At 29.5% G+C, this 18,332-nt stretch overlaps 2 protein-coding genes and 1 pseudogene across 2 annotated transcripts; 1 reads left to right on the top strand and 2 right to left on the bottom strand.

Annotated features, from left to right (window-relative positions):
* Positions 1–6: 6 nt before the first annotated feature.
* Positions 7–1,072, bottom strand: LOC110628931 (heme-binding protein 2). Its single transcript, XM_021775767.2, has 2 exons — positions 724–1,072; positions 7–651 (listed from the first exon to the last, which is right to left on the bottom strand). Exons 1-2 carry the CDS (start codon positions 984–986, stop codon positions 228–230), a joined length of 687 nt encoding a protein of 228 aa, XP_021631459.1. The 5' UTR covers positions 987–1,072; the 3' UTR covers positions 7–227.
* Positions 1,073–6,522: 5,450 nt separating this feature from the next.
* LOC110627491 lies at positions 6,523–10,680 on the top strand. The gene is made up of 7 exons (XM_021773826.2): positions 6,523–7,378; positions 7,501–7,587; positions 7,703–7,915; positions 8,302–8,466; positions 8,899–8,952; positions 9,043–9,189; positions 10,102–10,680. Exons 1-7 carry the CDS (start codon positions 6,995–6,997, stop codon positions 10,477–10,479), a joined length of 1,428 nt encoding a protein of 475 aa, XP_021629518.1. The 5' UTR covers positions 6,523–6,994; the 3' UTR covers positions 10,480–10,680.
* A 3,104-nt stretch (positions 10,681–13,784) lies between these two features.
* On the bottom strand, positions 13,785–15,643 carry LOC110628070 (annotated as a pseudogene).
* Between the last annotated feature and the right edge of the window lie 2,689 nt (positions 15,644–18,332).

Raw genomic sequence — 18,332 nt, 5'->3', positions numbered from 1 at the left:
ATATATGTATTTGATAACTCTCATACTTTATTTGTCATCTCAAACGCAGGATTCACATTCCTAAACCTAAGCATACACATGCACAGCGCACTAAACCATCGTCAGCATCTCTAACAATCTCTCGCCTTTTCCTGAAAATACCTTATTTCTTCTCTCTTCTGTAAATAATCACACACACACATTGTTGGCCAAGATACAGAGCAATCTCACAACCAAATCATCAATACTTATCTATGTTGGGGTAAACATCCCTCTACATTAAAACCAGAGACATCAATCCACACTTCATTCAGCCTCCCTGAGAGGTGGCGTGAAGAATTATACTGAGCAATGGTGTAGGAAACATTAGCATCTAGAGCTTTATTTGCAGTCGGACGTGCAATTAGACTGGCCACTAGAGCCTCCATTTCTTTCTTAACGTTATCATCCTCGGCGAACCCAGAAAACTTTCTCACTGCCATGCACTGAGCACTCCATTTTTCCAGCTGCAAGTTCAGTTCAGGACTTGGCTGTGGTGGGTTCCCCTTGGACAGGAACAGTTTTACGTAGTATACAGTTTCAGATGATGATCTTATGACGCTCGTTAAGACAGGAGAGGTCATTGGAAATTGTGAAGAGTTGAGGTTTGCTCCATGGATGTATTGATAAATCCTGAGAGAAGTAGAATATAGTAATGAGAATAAAAAAAACAGAAATACTTTTCAGACAGTGAGTTGAGTAAACCTGTGAAAGCCTTCTCTGGTAGATTTATCGAAGGAGGTTCCATGGACAAGAGCAGAAATCCAGGGGACTTCTCCGTAGACTCTGATCTCATAATCTGATTCCAAGTGTACTACTTCATACTTGGGTGATTCAGTTGCCAAGCCATAGAGAACTAGGTTACAAATACTGAAACATGCGATGACTGCCATCAAAATCAATGAACTACTCCCCATTTTTAAGCTGGCTAGTCCACTCCTTTGAACCCATTTAAAGATCCAAGACATATTTTGTGAAAGGTCAATTATGCCCTTCACCCATAGATTATACGAAATCAAGCTGCTTAATCAAAATCCACAGATTTGAAGTTGAGAGAAAGTGCCATTGGGCATGCACGAAAAGATTTTGTTTCGAAATGGTGTGTTATATTAAAGCTTCAAGAGGATTAAAAAAATAATATTATCAGTGGTACATGCCATCTTTATCCTATTAATAAAAAAACATTAGTGGGTTCATTTGTGATCATGGGAAAGGGCTACTTCCATCAACTTCATTTTGTTTATGCCCACTTATGCATAAAGAGGATCTGAGCTGAGGTGCCAAATGTTCTAAGTTTGATGGATTTATGCTTACCAACCCCAGCTAATAATCCATATCACATACAAACAAAAAGCAGAAAAGAGAGATGGAGGCATTCTTTTCTTTAATATAAAAAACAATATCTATATGATGATTGAAGATTTATATATATTTAAAGAGATTTTGAAATTTCTTTCTGTAACAATTTAAAATTTAAAATGCCCTCAAATTAAGCTTTAGCATGTAAGATTTACAATGATTTTATTTATCTAAATTTAATCTGTATAAATTAATTAGTCTCATGAAGGCTTGGCTGCTTAATATCTTTTGCTCTGAATCCGACTGCACCATCAGTGACGGAAGCGGTGTTTGGTGGTGAGGCTTGTGTGCTTATTTTTTTGGCCATGGTTAGATGGTTCCCTTTAGAGGTGGTGGTTCGATCAAAAGTTTCCCATAGTTGGTTCCCCAATGGCCGATGCTGAACAGGCCGCAGAGGAAGAAGTTTCAGTTTCTTTTGAGTTGTTAGTGCTTTGATTGTAATTGGTATGGTATTGATTTAACATGTCAACGATTCTTATTGAGTGCTCGACAGTGAAACCATAGGATATTTATATAATTAAAATTTCCCCTTGTCTTTAATCTGTGGTTTCACTTTCCAGGTAAGCCCAATTTTGAGGCTCATATACATTATATTGGTAGAAGTGAAATAAGCTTGGACATCATCCAATTATTATGGGGCTCTTTCAATGGACTTGTTCTCCAATAGGCTCCCTTTTAGTCCAATGTCCAGGAGCCTTTCATTTCTCAGTTTAGGTCTCAATATAATAGCAGAAGTTTCAAACCCACCTCCCCACTTTAAAAGATATTTTCCCTCTTTATTATTTTAAAACATCTTTAGTAGTAATAAAATTTAATATCTTTAAAATGAATATAATTAAAAAGTTAATAAAAAATTATATTTTTTAATATATATGAAAAAATAAAATGAATAAAAATTATAAAAAAAAAATAAAAAATAAAAAAAATTGGTGTGATCCATTTAATATTTGTGGGCAATTTTGTTTTAGAAACTACTCTCACAACTTCATTATTTGAAAGCAATGAATCTTGCCAGAATTAATAAATAGTAACATGACCAAGAAATAAGCTGGATTTGCATTTGCATCACAACTGAGTGATATGATAGAATTACATGTGCAAGGTAAATCAATAATTTTTTTTAAAAAAAAAAAAGAAAAGAAAAGAAGAACGATCATCATCCATCATTTCTATAGGCAGCAATTGAACAAGGGTTATTGTTCAAACATGTACTTGGTTTGAACAACATCATCATGATGTACATGTTAATGAGGTGATGGACCATGTAAATGATGCCTTAAGCATGCTATAAGACCAAGAACAAAAAAAGTTTTTCTTTTTTTATCAATCTATAGCATTACCCCAATATTCACCCTCTTAAATCATGGTTTAAGAATATATATAGAAATAATAAATAATATTTTTTTCAAATCTCCCTTTGGGGATTTATTTATTTATTTTTGATTTGGGTACGAAAAGCTGACTTTTTCTGGTTGGACAAAATCATTACCTAACATCAAATCTTTCATGCTTGGAAGCCTTTGCTATCTTTTTCTTTTTTTCACCTTGCAAGTGCTTTCTTTTTAAAAAATTAATTATATAGGGAAAGATTATATCATATACTATACTTAAACAATATGGCAATTATAATTAATAAGAGAGAGATTATGAAATTTGACATACAAAATCAATGGTCATGATTCTATTCTCTTCTTTTCATGTAGGTCCAAAGTGGAATTAATTCTCTGTATTATTATTATTCCTCTTCCTCCTTTTAACTACTGTTCAAAAGCTAGCTTTGATGCTTTGATTCTATTCTTCTAAGAAGAAATTAATCTGCAATTTACAAATTTAATTTGGATAAGTATACTTTGGTTCCTGGGTTGATGGAAGGAAAAGAGTAGAAGTATTAGAATGTTGGAGTTAGTTCTTCCTTATCTTACATTTTTAACCATCTTTTTTTAGTGAGTTCAACTCTTTATGTAAAAAGCTTGTGAAGCTCCTTTTAATTCAACTCAAACCCACCACTGAATTTAAAATGTAAATATTTAATAATTCGATTCGGTTCAATTTGAATCGAAATTAAAACTAAAACAAAAACTCCACACCCTAAACTACTAATGATGATTCTGCTACGATTTTCTGCTTTTGCGAGTTGCTAAGCTCCAACTGCTGTAATTTTCTAACTATATATTGTCATTGTTTCTTGTTTTCTGTTGTCTGTTTCATTCTGATGGTTTATTTTAGGGTTTAATATGTCTGTCATATTATTTTCCTTTTCATCATTAGTAATAAAACTTCATGCTTATAAAATGGAAAGTATTGAAAATGAAGATTATATAATAAATTGAACCTGAGATTATCCTGTGATTTGGAATATTTTCTTACAAGTCATGTTGTGGTGTCAATGCAAGCACCCAACATGTACAGAGTGAACTCTCAAGTCTCCATTAATTAATCTACATACGTTGTGGCCCAATTTGATTTAATTACTTTAGGACAGAGTTTCCTTCTTTTTCTTATAATGTGATTTGCCTTTCTACCATTTCTTATTATGGCTTCAACTTGGAGACACCATTATTACATCTACGTAGAAATCCAATCACATAATTGAATACTCAGGAATCATGCAAAACTATACCAACCCCGAGGCCCATTTTTATAATGTTTAACTTCTTCATTAAGATTACACCATATAAACTATATATTTCAACCTTAAGCTACAAAAAAAAAAAAAAAAAAAAAAAAATGTAGTCTGGAATTCACATCATCCAAGTCAAATATGGGACCAAGGAGCAATGAGAAGTGAAAAGCTTATATGATCTGTTAATGTTTGATACTAAAAAACAACTACATAGCCATGCCCATGCAAACGCGATCCTTGCCTGCATCATTTACTATTCAACTGTTCAACAGATGGAGCTGGCTATAACCTCTATATCAGTGAAACTTGAATCATTTCTTATTATGATCGATATTAGAATTTTCAAGATTAATCACTTCACTTATAAGTATTTAAACACAGGTTGATCAGCTTTTTAAACTGCCTGCCTGCAGCTAATCAGAATCTGTAACCAAATAAACAAAAATTATTTTCTTCCTTGCATTAAATGATCTATTTAATAAGAAGCACATGCACATGCACCTGCAGTGCACCACACAGGCATGGTCTCATCACTTGATGACTACAGTGATTATGGCTCACCTTTAAAAAATTTCCCTTCACATCTGAATATATATATATATAGCTAGGGTTTATCTAATGATGAAACCCATTTTCTTTTCTTTATTTTGCCTTTGAGAAAAAGAAAAAAAAAATGGTTAGCTATTTTTCCTTTTCATATATAGTATTTGCTTTAGCAGCCTTTGTTGTTTAATTTCTTTCCTTCAGCTTTCACCAGATTTTGGAATAGTAAAAATTCATATCTAATTATAATAATATATTTGGGAAAATAGTCATGAAAAGTTATTTTCCACATTGACCTAGTTAGGTAAATTTTGTTCAGTAAAAGATCCTTTCCACTCATTTCTAGACCAAAAACACTTGTGAATGATGCTGTGATGTTGGTGTAAACCAGTGAAAAAGTTAAAGATTTTTAGTGACATCTTCTCATTATATATATTTGAAATATTCATTATTTTAATTATAAAAATTCTGAGAGTTAACCCTTTTCTTTTGCTATATTATTCTTTTTCAGTAATATCTAAAATAATACTTTTTTTTTCATAGAATAAGTGCATTTTAAGAAACAAGTTGAGACCAACCAGCATCTGTGCTTTTTAATTATTCTTTAGTGCTAGGTACCATTGAAGCTAAATGTTTTTCTCCGTTTAGGGTTTGTGAACCTAGCTAAGTGAGATGCAACAGAGAATTTAAAACAATAAAAATAATGATAATAATAATAAAAAAGAAAACGATGAAAATAAGAAGATAAAGGAAGTCCTGCCTGCTGGGGAAGTGGCAAGCATCATTGCCAGAGCCCTAAAAAGGGAGGTAGCTAGGTGGAATCTATTACAAATCAAAACCCCCCAGCCTTGGTGCTCACTGCTCTCACATTCCCACTTTTTAATTCCTGTCTCTCTCAAAATTATTAACTTTAATTTTCACGATAACCAGGAATTAATTTAATTATAGGATAATTCTTTTCTTAATATACTTCAGCCAAAAAAAAAAAAAAGAAATTTGCAATAGATTAATCTACAAATTTCAATACCCATGTCTTATTGCAATAGATTATGAAATTTGAGAAATATGTTGATGATAATAATCATGTAGAATTGATTCAAAAAAATAATAATAATAATCATGTAGAAATTTGTGATTTTCTGTCGCCCATTAGATCATGCTTTAATTGACGTTTTAAATTCTAGTAATTTTTTACATAAAATAACTTTAAAAATATGTTTTAATTTATTATGTTATTAATTTAAAATTAAAGAAAATAAATACAAAAATTAAAATATTCCTAAAAAAACTATTGGTGTCATTGTGAGAAGCAGAGACATGCATAGAAATCCAGAACTCCAAACTCTAGAGTGATAAGTGATGTCATTTTCATTTGAACATGACCTCATGTGTTTTTTTTTTTTTTTTTCTCTTTTCTCTTTTTACTCTCTTTGTCCTTCAGTTACCTCATGTTTCATCAGTGTCGTGACATTAATGTGTAAAAAAATAATTGTTCATAAATCCTATTTTTCTGTAAATTTTCTTAGTTTCAATTCTGAAATAATGAGAAAAAAAATTGAGAGATGAATAAATGAACTTTAATTATCATTAACAAAATTATGAAATTTTAAAATTTAAATATAAATCGAAATTAAATTAATAAACATTGAAATATTAATATCTATAAAAATAATAAATAAAAAAAAAACAAAAACATGCCGGCAGTGCACAATAAAAAATAGGTTTCACTCTCATAGCCTTTGATTTTCTCATTTTTTTTCTCATGTAAGATATGGACCCAAAAATAGATAAATCTCAGACCATCAACTAGTTTAGTTACTGTAGAATTTGCAGCAGCCCATAATTCAATTGACTAAATAATTCAAATTCAAAAAAAATAATGAAATAAAAAAAAGAAAGTTAAAACCTAGTTAATCAAAGCGGGTTAACTTTAACTTCTTAAATATGGTCGAGGATAACTCAAGCTGACACAAAGAACATTTAGGGAAGTGAGAAAGAGAAGACTCAAAGCAAACAACTTTGGAAACTCAGAATCAATTGTAATTCCAATCTGTCTTCATATCAATAATAAAGAATAACAGATATCAGTACCATTTTGCCCCTATAAAATTTTCATAAAAGCTAAAGTTTCAGTCCTTATATTGAAGACTGGAAACATACCCTGTTGTTCAACTCTCTCTCTCTATCTGCCCATCTCCTGTTTTCAAAATTTTTTAAACTAATCAGCATGATTTCATCACTACCCAGTATTTATAAATCCATACCCACATGGTCAAGTCTTTAAGAGAAGCCTCAAGCCAACCCAACAGTAATTAATAGTTTGGTTTTTTTATTCAGCTCGTGCATTGAAGTTGAAGCCTGTCAGGAAATAAAACCAAGGTGGAGTATTAGAAGCTGTAAGAGAATTTGTTATATATATTTTTGGGGTTCAAGAGCTTTGGAAATGGTGAGATGTTGAATAGTGGGAAGTTTCTTAGAATGGTGATTCTGTGCTGGATTTGGATGGATACAAGAAATAGATGGTGTTACAATTTTGATCACAGAAGAAGACAACATCAATGTAGACAACAACAATTTACAGATTTGGGAAAAGAGAAAAAGCCAGGAGATTTCTCAAACATGGCTTCTAGTTGGTGTAGTGAGATCTCGCCAATCATTTCCCTTTTTGTCTGTTTTCTTCTTGTTCTTTCTTTAATTTGTCCTGTTCATTCGTCGGAGACCGGAAATAAGCATGCAACCAACCAAACTTTCCGACCAGAGGAAGAGTTACAGAAGTTGAAGATGATAAGAGAACATCTCAAGAAGATTAACAAGCCTGCAGTCAAGACAATTCAGGCAAGTACAATTCTCTTTTCTTTTCATTGGATTTGACTTTCATTTCCCCTGTTTTTGTCCTGTTTTTCTTGGCTTTATTTAAATTTTTTTTTAACAGTTTCAGCTCTTGTTTCTTGTTGTAGAGTCCTGATGGGGATATTATAGACTGTGTTTTGTCTCATCAGCAGCCAGCTTTTGATCATCCAAAATTGAAAGGGCAGAAACCATCGGTACTTCAATGCTAGTATATTAACTAGTTCATTTGAATTTTTGACGTGGGATTTTCTTGGAATTTATATATTCGAACAGGAGCTTTATGTTTTGTTTCGTTGGCATGAATTGCAGGAGCCACCAGAGAGACCAAAGGGCCATAACCCGACAGGGATGCTAACTGAGAATTTTCAGCTATGGAGTTTGTCTGGTGATTCGTGTCCAGAAGGGACTGTTCCAATAAGAAGAACAAAAGAACAAGACATGCTAAGAGCTAGTTCTTTTAGAAGATTCGGAAGGAAACTGAGAAGGCATGTTAGAAGAGACACCAACAGCAATGGCCATGAGGTATGTTTCAATATACCAATTTACACAGAAGAGAAGAATACTCAAAATATTTTCTTCTCTTTTCTTTTCTTTTCTCTATTGTTTTCTCTTTTGAAGAGTGCCTTAATCAACTCAACAACTGAAAAGAAAGTGGTCAAACAAAATTGTCGAATAAGGCCTGCTAATTTTCTCTTTTTTCATGCCACTTTTCTGAAGACAACTGTTTTATTTTTTTTTCTTCAAATATATAAAACAAAGATTAAAAGAGTAATGATACAAAAAACTGCTTTTTGAATTGTGATAAGGTTTTTTATTTATTAAACTCAACCCTAATGTTTTTCTTCCTTTTTTTCTCCTCCTTGAATATTTTTTTTTCTCATTTTGATGAATACTCTGTTGGGTTACAGCATGCAGTTGGGTATGTGAGTGGAGATCAATACTATGGAGCAAAAGCAAGTATTAATGTTTGGGCACCTAGGGTTGCTAATCAATATGAATTCAGCTTGTCACAGATGTGGGTCATTTCTGGTTCTTTTGGAAATGATCTTAATACCATTGAAGCTGGTTGGCAGGTGACTCACTAACTCATCATTTTCATGTTATCATCAGGCAAATTATAAGTGAATTCCAACTGGGTTTTTCTTCATTTTTCTTTCTGAAATTCTTAAATTACATAATGTATGAATGGGTATTGCATCATTAGTGCCATGGTCTTTGGCCATAATGACTTCAATATAAAAATAAATAAATCAACATTAGAAAAATCTATTCTGCAACCAATTTGCATATTGAATTAAATGATGTCTATATCATCAATATCAATAAAATTCATAGGTTTCATTATTCAAACCCTTAATATCATGAAAACAAAGGTATGGCCACACATTAAAACATTTCTTGTTTTCACATTTATAGCAGTTTCACTGCTCAACCACCTCTCATTTTCATTAATATTTATGCTCATAAATCTTAATAATCCTTATTTTTTAAATAAAACTTTGCAGGTTAGCCCAGAATTATATGGGGACAATTATCCCAGATTCTTTACCTATTGGACTGTAAGTATTTATAATATAAAAATATTTTTTTTCTTCTATCATAGCCACCCATTTCATGAGCTTTTCTTTTTTGAAAAAAAATTATTACAGACTGATGCATATCAAGCAACAGGATGCTATAATTTACTATGCTCAGGCTTTGTTCAAACCAACAATAGAATTGCAATTGGGGCTGCCATCTCTCCAACATCCTCTTATAATGGTGGACAATTTGATATCAGCTTATTAATTTGGAAGGTAAATTAATTTCTTTAAATATAATTTTATAAACTTATTTATTACTTTCAGTCTACATTTAAAAAAAATAAGTCAATGCTAAAATATTAGGTAAATTGTCAATTTCAGTACTGCTTATATTTATATCTGAAAAAAAAAAAAAAAAAACTCATTGACTCATGATTTAAGTATGACTAAAACTAGTCAGTCATGTAAAGACAACTTACACTAAATATTTATATTTAGAAATTTAAAAAAAAGCATGAAAATGAAATTCATTGACCTTTGGAATATACAACACAAAAATTAATTAATTTTTTAAAAGCGATATAAGAGAAGTAATAAATTTTATTCGATAATAATTTTAAAAATAATAAATTAATATTTAATTAATTATTATCGCAACAACTATTCCACAGCTAATATTAACCTGACAGGAACCAAAACTAAAAGCAAAATAACAAATGAGTGGACCATTCACTGCCAAGGTTGTTTGGTCCTGAACAGAAAATTTTAGTTGAAGTTCAATTTGGATTTTGGACCACAGGATCTGATTACCTTCGTATAAGCTATAAATGTAATGGGTTCTGTTGTAGGGTATAATTCTAACCCAATTTTTTTTTCTTTTTGGGACCAAATACAATGAGACAATGTCAAATATGACCTTAACACATCTTTTGCTTTGTAAGATTCTCTTCTTTTCCTGATTCCTAAGTCCTGACCCATCCATACTTTTCTTTTTCCCCGATGCTTAACAACCCACTTTCTTAAAAAGAAAAATAAGAAACCATCCCTTTATTTATCCCTAGAAAACTTCTTTTTTACAACTTTATTTTTGACCCATTTTTGTTTCATGTACTTATTGACACAGCACATGCTTATAATTATTGTATGAGCTTAGTTGAGTACTTTATTTTTTTTTTGGGTGTGTAGGATCCAAAGCATGGAAATTGGTGGCTTGAATTTGGAAATGGGGTTTTGGTTGGGTATTGGCCATCATTCTTGTTCACTCACTTGAGAGATCATGCAAGCATGGTGCAATTTGGTGGAGAAATTGTTAATTCAAGGCCATCAGGGTTTCACACTTCTACTCAAATGGGCAGTGGCCATTTTGCTGGAGAGGGTTTTGGAAAAGCTTCATATTTCAGAAATTTGCAAGTTGTTGATTGGGATAATAATTTAATTCCCTTATCAAATCTTAGGGTTTTGGCTGATCATTCAAATTGCTACGATATTCAAGGAGGGATTAATAGAGTTTGGGGTAATTATTTTTATTATGGAGGCCCTGGAAGAAATGTGAGATGTCCCTAAGGGAATTGGCATACAAGATTTTTTTTTTTTTTAAATGTTGGGTATTTTGGGTTATTCTTATATTTATATTATCTTGTTAATTTTTTGTAAATTTTACCTGTCAACTAACAGGTGATTTATTATACCTTCTTTAGGGACTTGTGTAAATGTTGAAAAAGAAATACTACTGAATATACTATGGCTTGTGATTTTTCTTTTCCATTCTTTTCCTTGTGCAGAAAATTTTCAAAAAATAAACATATTCACAGCTTGATACATTGTGCTAATGTTTTAAAAATTGAATTAATTAATCCGATGCTTTTAAAAAATTAAGTTAACAATAAAATCAATTTATAGATTTTAATTCTTTTAGAAAATTATTAGAAATATTTTATCACCTTTGTTTTTTCCTTTATGGAATTAAATTTGATTTAGAGAGAAAATGAGTAAGATTTTTTTGTTATCCTTTTTATACGCAATTCCTATTCATAGCTCTCCACTTATTTGATTAATAAAAAACAAGTCACAGGTTTCAAAAAATTAAAAACATATACACATTACCCAAATTATTAAATGTTTTTCTATCAGGTAAGGTTAGCTTTAAAATCAAATCGAATTAAATAAATTAAAAATTAAAATTTTAATATTTATAAAAATTAAATCAAATCAATTTTAATTAGAAATTGAATTGAATTGAACTAATCTGATTTGATTTGATCGGTTTGAATTTTTAATAAATTTTTTATTTTTCACACTTTATTTTTAATATTTTAAAATTTAATTATAATATTTTAATTTTAATATAATCTAATCTCTCTATATTATTAAAAATAATATACTATTATTATTAATTAGTTCGATTCGATTTTTTTAATTTTTTTTATTAAAATTAAATCAAATCGAAATAATTAAAATTTTTAAAATTAAAAATTAAATTAAATTAAAATAAATAAGAAAAAAAATTAAAATTTTAAATTAATTTAATTCGATTAATTTTTTTAATTTAAATCGAATACAGTATCAACATCTTTATTACTTTGCTCAACGGGGGCATTTACTCAAAGATCTTTGCATTATTACAATAAATGAGAGCATGCTTAACATTAAAATAATAATAATAATAATAAACATTATCTTGATGATAATTACTGTTGCTGCATGCCACCAACTACTAGCAATTAAAATTGCAGATACTCAAGTGTCCAAAAATATAATAATTTATAATTATAACATTAATTCGTGCATGTACATGTGCACCACCTTTCTTTCTCTTCAAGTTTACGTTTTCACTTCTAATTATTCAACTTCAACTACGAAACATTATCTACTATGAATGATTATTATTATCAACCTTTGTAATTAGTAAAAAGAAAATCAAAATCCTCAAATAACTAAGATTCTCTCATTATAAACTTAGATATGCATACCCAATTGCACATATCTTGTGTTACACTTTCGATATTTGCTTTTGTAAGGACCAAGACCCATCATACTCTATGTTCCCTTTGCATGGGCAAATTGCACAAATCTCAACTTCTCCAACGTTTGCTTTACTCTACTTTTCTTCACTAATCAATAACCAAAACCCTAGCTTTTCTCGCACACCAAAGCTAATACCAAATTTATTTTTCCTACCTAACTGCAAGTACTACACAATAACAGCTCATAAATTATTAGCTGCTTACACCATCAAAACAAATACTAGATGGGCTAATAGTTTCACTTACAAGTCAAGCCACAGAGCCAGTGGCTCTACCCTTCTTGTACCATACTTAGATTAGAAGGCAAAAATGGATTCAGAAGTAGAAAAACATGGACCAGAAAGGCAGACTGGTGTAGTAATTGGTGAGGCAGAGCTTTCAATGTTATAAATGAATCAAGCAACCACTCTCTGCGTCCATTTTAATTGAATTCACCAACCAGCTTCCGTAAAATGTGCCTGACAATGAGTAGCCACGGCAATATTTGGCTAGATTTTTAAAGGAAAAGAAGCCCATTTGCAAATACAGGACCTAGAAGCTTGGATTTTTGGACTATTAAGTTGATTCTATTCGTAAAATCAAATGTCGGTATCATTAATGTTTTGTGCTGTGTTTGTTCTGTGACCACTTGATGTGAGATTGATCATTATTGGACATGCGCCATGACTTTTTAGCAGAATTCTATTACAAGCCAACCTCGCAGGTAGAAGTGAAAATTTAATTGTTGTTGTCTCGAATAGTCAAATTGGTGATTCAGTTCTTAGTTGTCAGGCAGGATAAGAGAATACAACCACATGGCTTACTGCACCTGTTAAAGTCAAGATTAAAGAAAAATGAAGTTGTATGAATTCTTGTTTCTTAATGCATGCCATTCCTCCAGGCAAATAAGTTTGAAACTTCCATGGAAACTAGAAAGAGGAATCTTTATGCTTCGTTAAACTGCATTTTCATTTTCTGTATAATCCATTCTAAGTAAAAGTCCATAACCACTTATTTCAACTCGATAACCAAATTCCTTTGATGGTCCTATAGTAATAACGATGTTTACTGTAGAATACGCCCATTTATCTAGAATCCCGATGCTAAAATAACAACGAGTTTACTCATCTGCAAAATCCAACCACTAGACAAATTGATTATCAGAAATGCTGGCCATGGCAGTCCCAGGACGCCCGCCCCATTTATTTGGGTTACCCCACAGCTTCTGTAGTGTTAGGCATGTGGTAGATAAACAAACACCAAATCCAAGTCTTAAAGTCTGTTCACCAACAGCTTCTTTCAGTATCTCATGTTAAGCTTTCAGCAAATTCCAACTTGGGGCATCATTGGTGCCCATGCACATGACTGCAGCTTCATATACCTAGCTAGGAACGTATCAGTAATCCAACACATCTTTATACTTGGTGACAGCAAGGTTACACTCGGAATTTTAACCAAACTTCTAGGCTTACTAGAAAGCTAGAAACGATTTTTTTTAAAAGAATGATTAATAAAATAAATGATAAAAATATAGTGTATAAATTTTGAAAAATATTGAAAATATAAAAAGATGATAAATATTAAGAATACATTTCTCAAATATTTGTGAAATTTCTTGGGTATCATCTCCGAATATTTCTCGTATTCTAACTTTTAAGATTTAATATTGAAGTTTTTTTATTATGAATTTATACAATTTTTGTTATTTTTTTTTTGTCGATAGATATTTTGGGAGGAGGAGGGAAATCGAACTCTAGTCATCAAAATAACTAATTCAATCCAAAGGGAAAAAAAAGCCTGAATGCCTGTGGAGGCTACATTCTTATAAAGAGACAATAATGTACCAAAGCATGAAACCTAAAACTCTATGAAAACATAAGAAAATTTTACTCATTAAATTTCAAGAAGAATGATGATACATTTCTATAGCAATGCCCATGTGCCATACCATTAGTATGTGACTATGACAACAAACAGAGGATATGGGCATATTTCGTTATTGAAACAAAGTTGCAAGTTAGAACCATTAAACTTTGGTTGTGGAGGACTAGAAACTAAAACAACAAAAACAAAATAGCAATTAAAACTCACTCTTCACTTCTACATTCCCTGTCTTCATCTGACGAAGAATCACATTGCTTCTCCTTCCAGCAGCTGCATAAGTTCTTACAATGACTCAAACACATTTGCCCCCACATTATCTACAGTCTGCTTCAAAATCTCAATAAACCCTCTGCTCCATCAACATCCTTCTGTTGCTCAAAATGTGCCATGAAAGAACCTCAGGTGATGAAACATAATTCTAACAGTTCCCTCTGCCTGTATATATTACATTGGCTAAATAATCAACTGCCAATTTGACATCATCATTTTCCAAATAATAATCCAAAATATTTCTCAGGTTTTAGCATTAGGCTTGGCCCCTCTCTTGTGGGCCCTCTCGTTGAGTTCTTCCGCCTATCTAGTAAACCCATTTTGGCATGAGCTCTGATGAGAAGATTTGTAATCCTGATGTCAAAGGTTGAGCAACCAAATTCCCCATTCTCTGAAGCATTTCTCTGCACCCAGTAAATCTTTCAAGTTGACCAGCACTTGGATAATATTCAGATAGCTTATGCTTGAAGAAGTTTGGGAAAAGCCGATCCAAAAGAACGCCATATTCTATAAACCTCAAGTAAATTCCCTGTCCGACCATACAAAGTAACTAGGAATTGGAAAGCAGAATGATCTTGATGCACACTTCTCTTTTCCAGTTCTTTCAGTGCCTGTCCCGCCTTACTGTGCAAGCCAGCATCAAGATACATTGATGCTTTGCTATAGGTTGTCCAATCCACAGCAATTCAACCATCTCTCTTCATCTCCTCAATTACTCTTTCAACACCACAAATATCATTGACAGCTGCCTGGGCCCTCATACAATCATTGTATGTATCAGAATCTGGCAAGATATTCTTAGCCTTTATTTCTTGAATGACTGCTAGGATCCTTTCAGGCTGACCAACCTTTGTGGATAGGATCATTAGGCTGTTGTATGACACGGAGCTTAAACCAAGATTGAGCTCCATCATGTTTTCCTCAACAATAGGAATAAGTGCAGAATTTCACAATTGGTTTATTACCTACATGACCTGAATGTTCTACTCTGAAGGGGAAAGTTGAATTCACCAAATTTATTTGCACAACTGGAGCCATAAAAATAATTAGGCAAAAATTTAAAGTGTTTGAGTTTAAGCTCCATTCTTAGGGGATAGTAATGGCGTACAAGTAAATTCTATTAAGTGTGAAAGTAAAACCTACTTCATAGAAATAGATTATACAAATTTTCAACTCAATATCAGCTGAACCAAATACAATCTCGGGAAACCCAAGTTGTGATTATGAAACGGGTTCAGCTTTGGCTATAATTATAAGTGATGAAATGAGTAGTTGTCAGCTATTTTGACGCAGGGCCATAACCATTCAAGAAGCCAATTCATGATTTGTTCAATTCTTAATAAATAGCTAAAAACACATACAAAATGCAGATTGCAGAAGAAACCAATTTTCAGTAAAATTTAAAGGAAACAGCTAACTGAAAAGACGAAATGCTTAGCAATTTGAGTGAGATTTTGGAAGGAGGAACCTTGAGAGCAGGGCTTCATGAGAGTGTCGCCAATTTCTCATTTCTATAAGCGCTTCCCACCTCAGAGCTCGGGCTTTTTACCTTTACAAATTAAAAATAAAAAGAAATTCTCAAGCCTAAAATTTTTGTTGTAATTAAGGTGAAAGCTGATTCTTTAAAAATATGGTAGGTTTCACCGTACCTTTTCAAGTGTGGTAATAAAGAAATTTTTTTAAAAAAATTACATTTTTACATTTTTTTTGAAATGGATTTATAATATAACGTTATATTTTTTATATTTATTATTCTATATTTTAAATTTTAATTTTTATTTAATTAATTATATTATGTTTTATTAATTTAATTATACATTAAATTTATATAAATATAATTATAAAAATTATATTAATATTAATATTAATTATTTAAATTATTTATAAAATAATATAATATTTATTTTATTATTTATATATTAAATTTATATAAATATAGTTATAAAATTATATTAATATTATTATAAATATTAATTATTTTAATTTATTTATAATATAACATTATATCATTAATATTTATTATTTTATTTTATTGTTTTTATTACAATTAATTTATAAATATTTAATTTTTGAAACAGTAACAGCTTTTAATTTTTTTTTTAAATTTTAAAATAGTAAAAGGTCCAAAAATTTTTTCAGGTGTTGTTAGTTATATAATTTTTTAAAAATTTTATAATAATAAAAATAATAAAATAAAATGATAAATATGAAAAATATTATATTATATTATAAATAAAATAAAATAATTTTATAATATATTTATATAAATTTAATTTATAATTAATTAAATTATATAATTAATAAAAAATATTATATTATATTATAAATAACTTAAAATAATTAATATTAATATAATTTTTATAATTATATTCCTATAAATTTAATATATAATTAAATAAATTAAATTAATAAAATATAATATAATAATTAATTAAATAAAAATTAAATTTTGAAATATGAAATTTTTGCATGTAATTTTTTTAAAATTATTATTTCTTACCGCACTCTTATATTGCGATAATCTCTAAAACTGCGGTAGAATTAATTTTTACTCGAGAAAATAATTTTTAAATTTTTTTTATTTTAAATTTGAAAAGGTAACAAGCCCCTCAGAGCTCCTTTCTTTGAAGATCCTGAAGCAAAGTGCTTCTAAATACCAATAGGATCTCTTCGACGCGCCCTTTGTCCAACCGAACAATTGCGGCATCGCCATTTTGGACTGGACTGCTATGGCCCATTTAGCTGTGTCGTGGCCAGTTCCTCAAACATGAGCCACATTCTAACAAGTCCATGCGACCCAAGCTAGGCCTGCTGCCTGCCTAGTTTGTTTCAGACATAGTATTTGATTAATGATAACCTCCTCATATCTATATAGCCATTTAGAATTTGTTCACTTAAATAGTTATTGTTATTATTTTTTAGATAATTTATTGAGTTTTTATAAATTATGTATTTACCAGTATTTAAATTTAATTTTATAAGTAAAAATTGTGTAAAATTACGCAATGACTAAATAGAAAAACAGTGAGACAGTGGGTAATTCAATCTTTTCAAAAAGTAGAAAGACAGGTGAGAGAATTAAGGTTTTAGAATTTATGATACTATACGTGTTGACTTTGGGTGGGATATAGCAAAATTTGGAGTTTCTTGAATGCACGAAATGTTTCTAGAAATCGCCAGACTTGCCAGCGTGTGCCAAAGAATAAATACATTTATAGAACATGGCCAACCCCCCGAAAGTTACGCACTACCACCTATCATTATTAAAAGGACAAATTACTTTTTAATCTATTATAATAAAATTAATAAATTTATCACTTTATTTTTAAATTTTAATATTTTTATATTTAAAATTTAATTTTATTAAAATTTAAAATTTTTTTATAAATTTTTTATTAAGTTAATAATTTACATTTAATTAAAAAAATATTAAATATAAATTTTAAAATATTTTTATCAATAATAAAATAAAAAAATTACTATTTAATTTTTATAATATAAAAAACTTACTAATTAATTTTTTATTTTAATAAATATATTAAAATATTTTTAATATTTTAAAAAATTAATTAATTAATATATTAATTATATCATTAAATATTTTACTATTTAGTCTTTATAATTTTTAAAAAATTTAACAGTTGATTTCTCATATTATTAAAAAATTTATTAATTAATCTTTTTATTAAGAATATTTTAAATTTTTTATAATATTTAATAATTAAAATTAATAAAATAATTGATTAATAAACTTTTAAAATATTAAAAATATTTTAATATATTTTATAAAATTAAAAAACTAACTAGTAGATAGCTATCAATAAGCAATGAAAGTAGCTAAAAATATATGGGACGAGTTACGCAAATGGAAGGGATATCAAGTGACAAGCAATGAAAACATCTAGCTCGAATAGCAAATAATAAGTAGTGATGGATAGTGAGAAATATCACAAAAAATAATTTTTATTGAATTTAAATTTTTAATTTTTTAATAATTTAAATTTATATATTTTTATTTTTATTATATTTATTAAATTTAAATTTTAAATTTATTGAAAGTTTTATTTATCGGTAGGTATTGAATTTGAGATTTTATCATTCAATTTTGATAAAATTAAATTTTAAAAACGATTTAAAAAATAAAAAAATAAATTTATTAATTATATTATATTTTAAAAATAAAAAAATATTTTTTTAATTTTTATTATATTTATTAAATTTAAATTTTAAATTTATTAAATTATTTATTTATTTATGGAG

Source organism: Manihot esculenta, chromosome 12, assembly GCF_001659605.2.
Source record: "Manihot esculenta cultivar AM560-2 chromosome 12, M.esculenta_v8, whole genome shotgun sequence".
Lineage (NCBI taxonomy): Eukaryota > Viridiplantae > Streptophyta > Magnoliopsida > Malpighiales > Euphorbiaceae > Manihot > Manihot esculenta.
The sequence above is the reverse complement of the archived record's forward strand: the minus strand, read 5'-3'. Positions and strand labels throughout refer to the sequence as shown.

Excerpts from the sequence above, each read along its gene's own strand:
- LOC110627491 (XM_021773826.2), top strand. The coding sequence starts at position 6,995 with ATGTTGAATAGTGGGAAGTTTCTTAGAATGGTGATTCTGTGCTGGATT. Across the intron at positions 7,916-8,301 it reads CCAACAGCAATGGCCATGAG|CATGCAGTTGGGTATGTGAG; the intron begins GTATGTTTCAAT and ends GTTGGGTTACAG. Across the intron at positions 9,190-10,101 it reads TCAGCTTATTAATTTGGAAG|GATCCAAAGCATGGAAATTG; the intron begins GTAAATTAATTT and ends TTGGGTGTGTAG.
- LOC110628931 (XM_021775767.2), bottom strand. The coding sequence starts at position 986 with ATGTCTTGGATCTTTAAATGGGTTCAAAGGAGTGGACTAGCCAGCTTA. Across the intron at positions 652-723 it reads ACCAGAGAAGGCTTTCACAG|GATTTATCAATACATCCATG; the intron begins GTTTACTCAACT and ends TACTTCTCTCAG.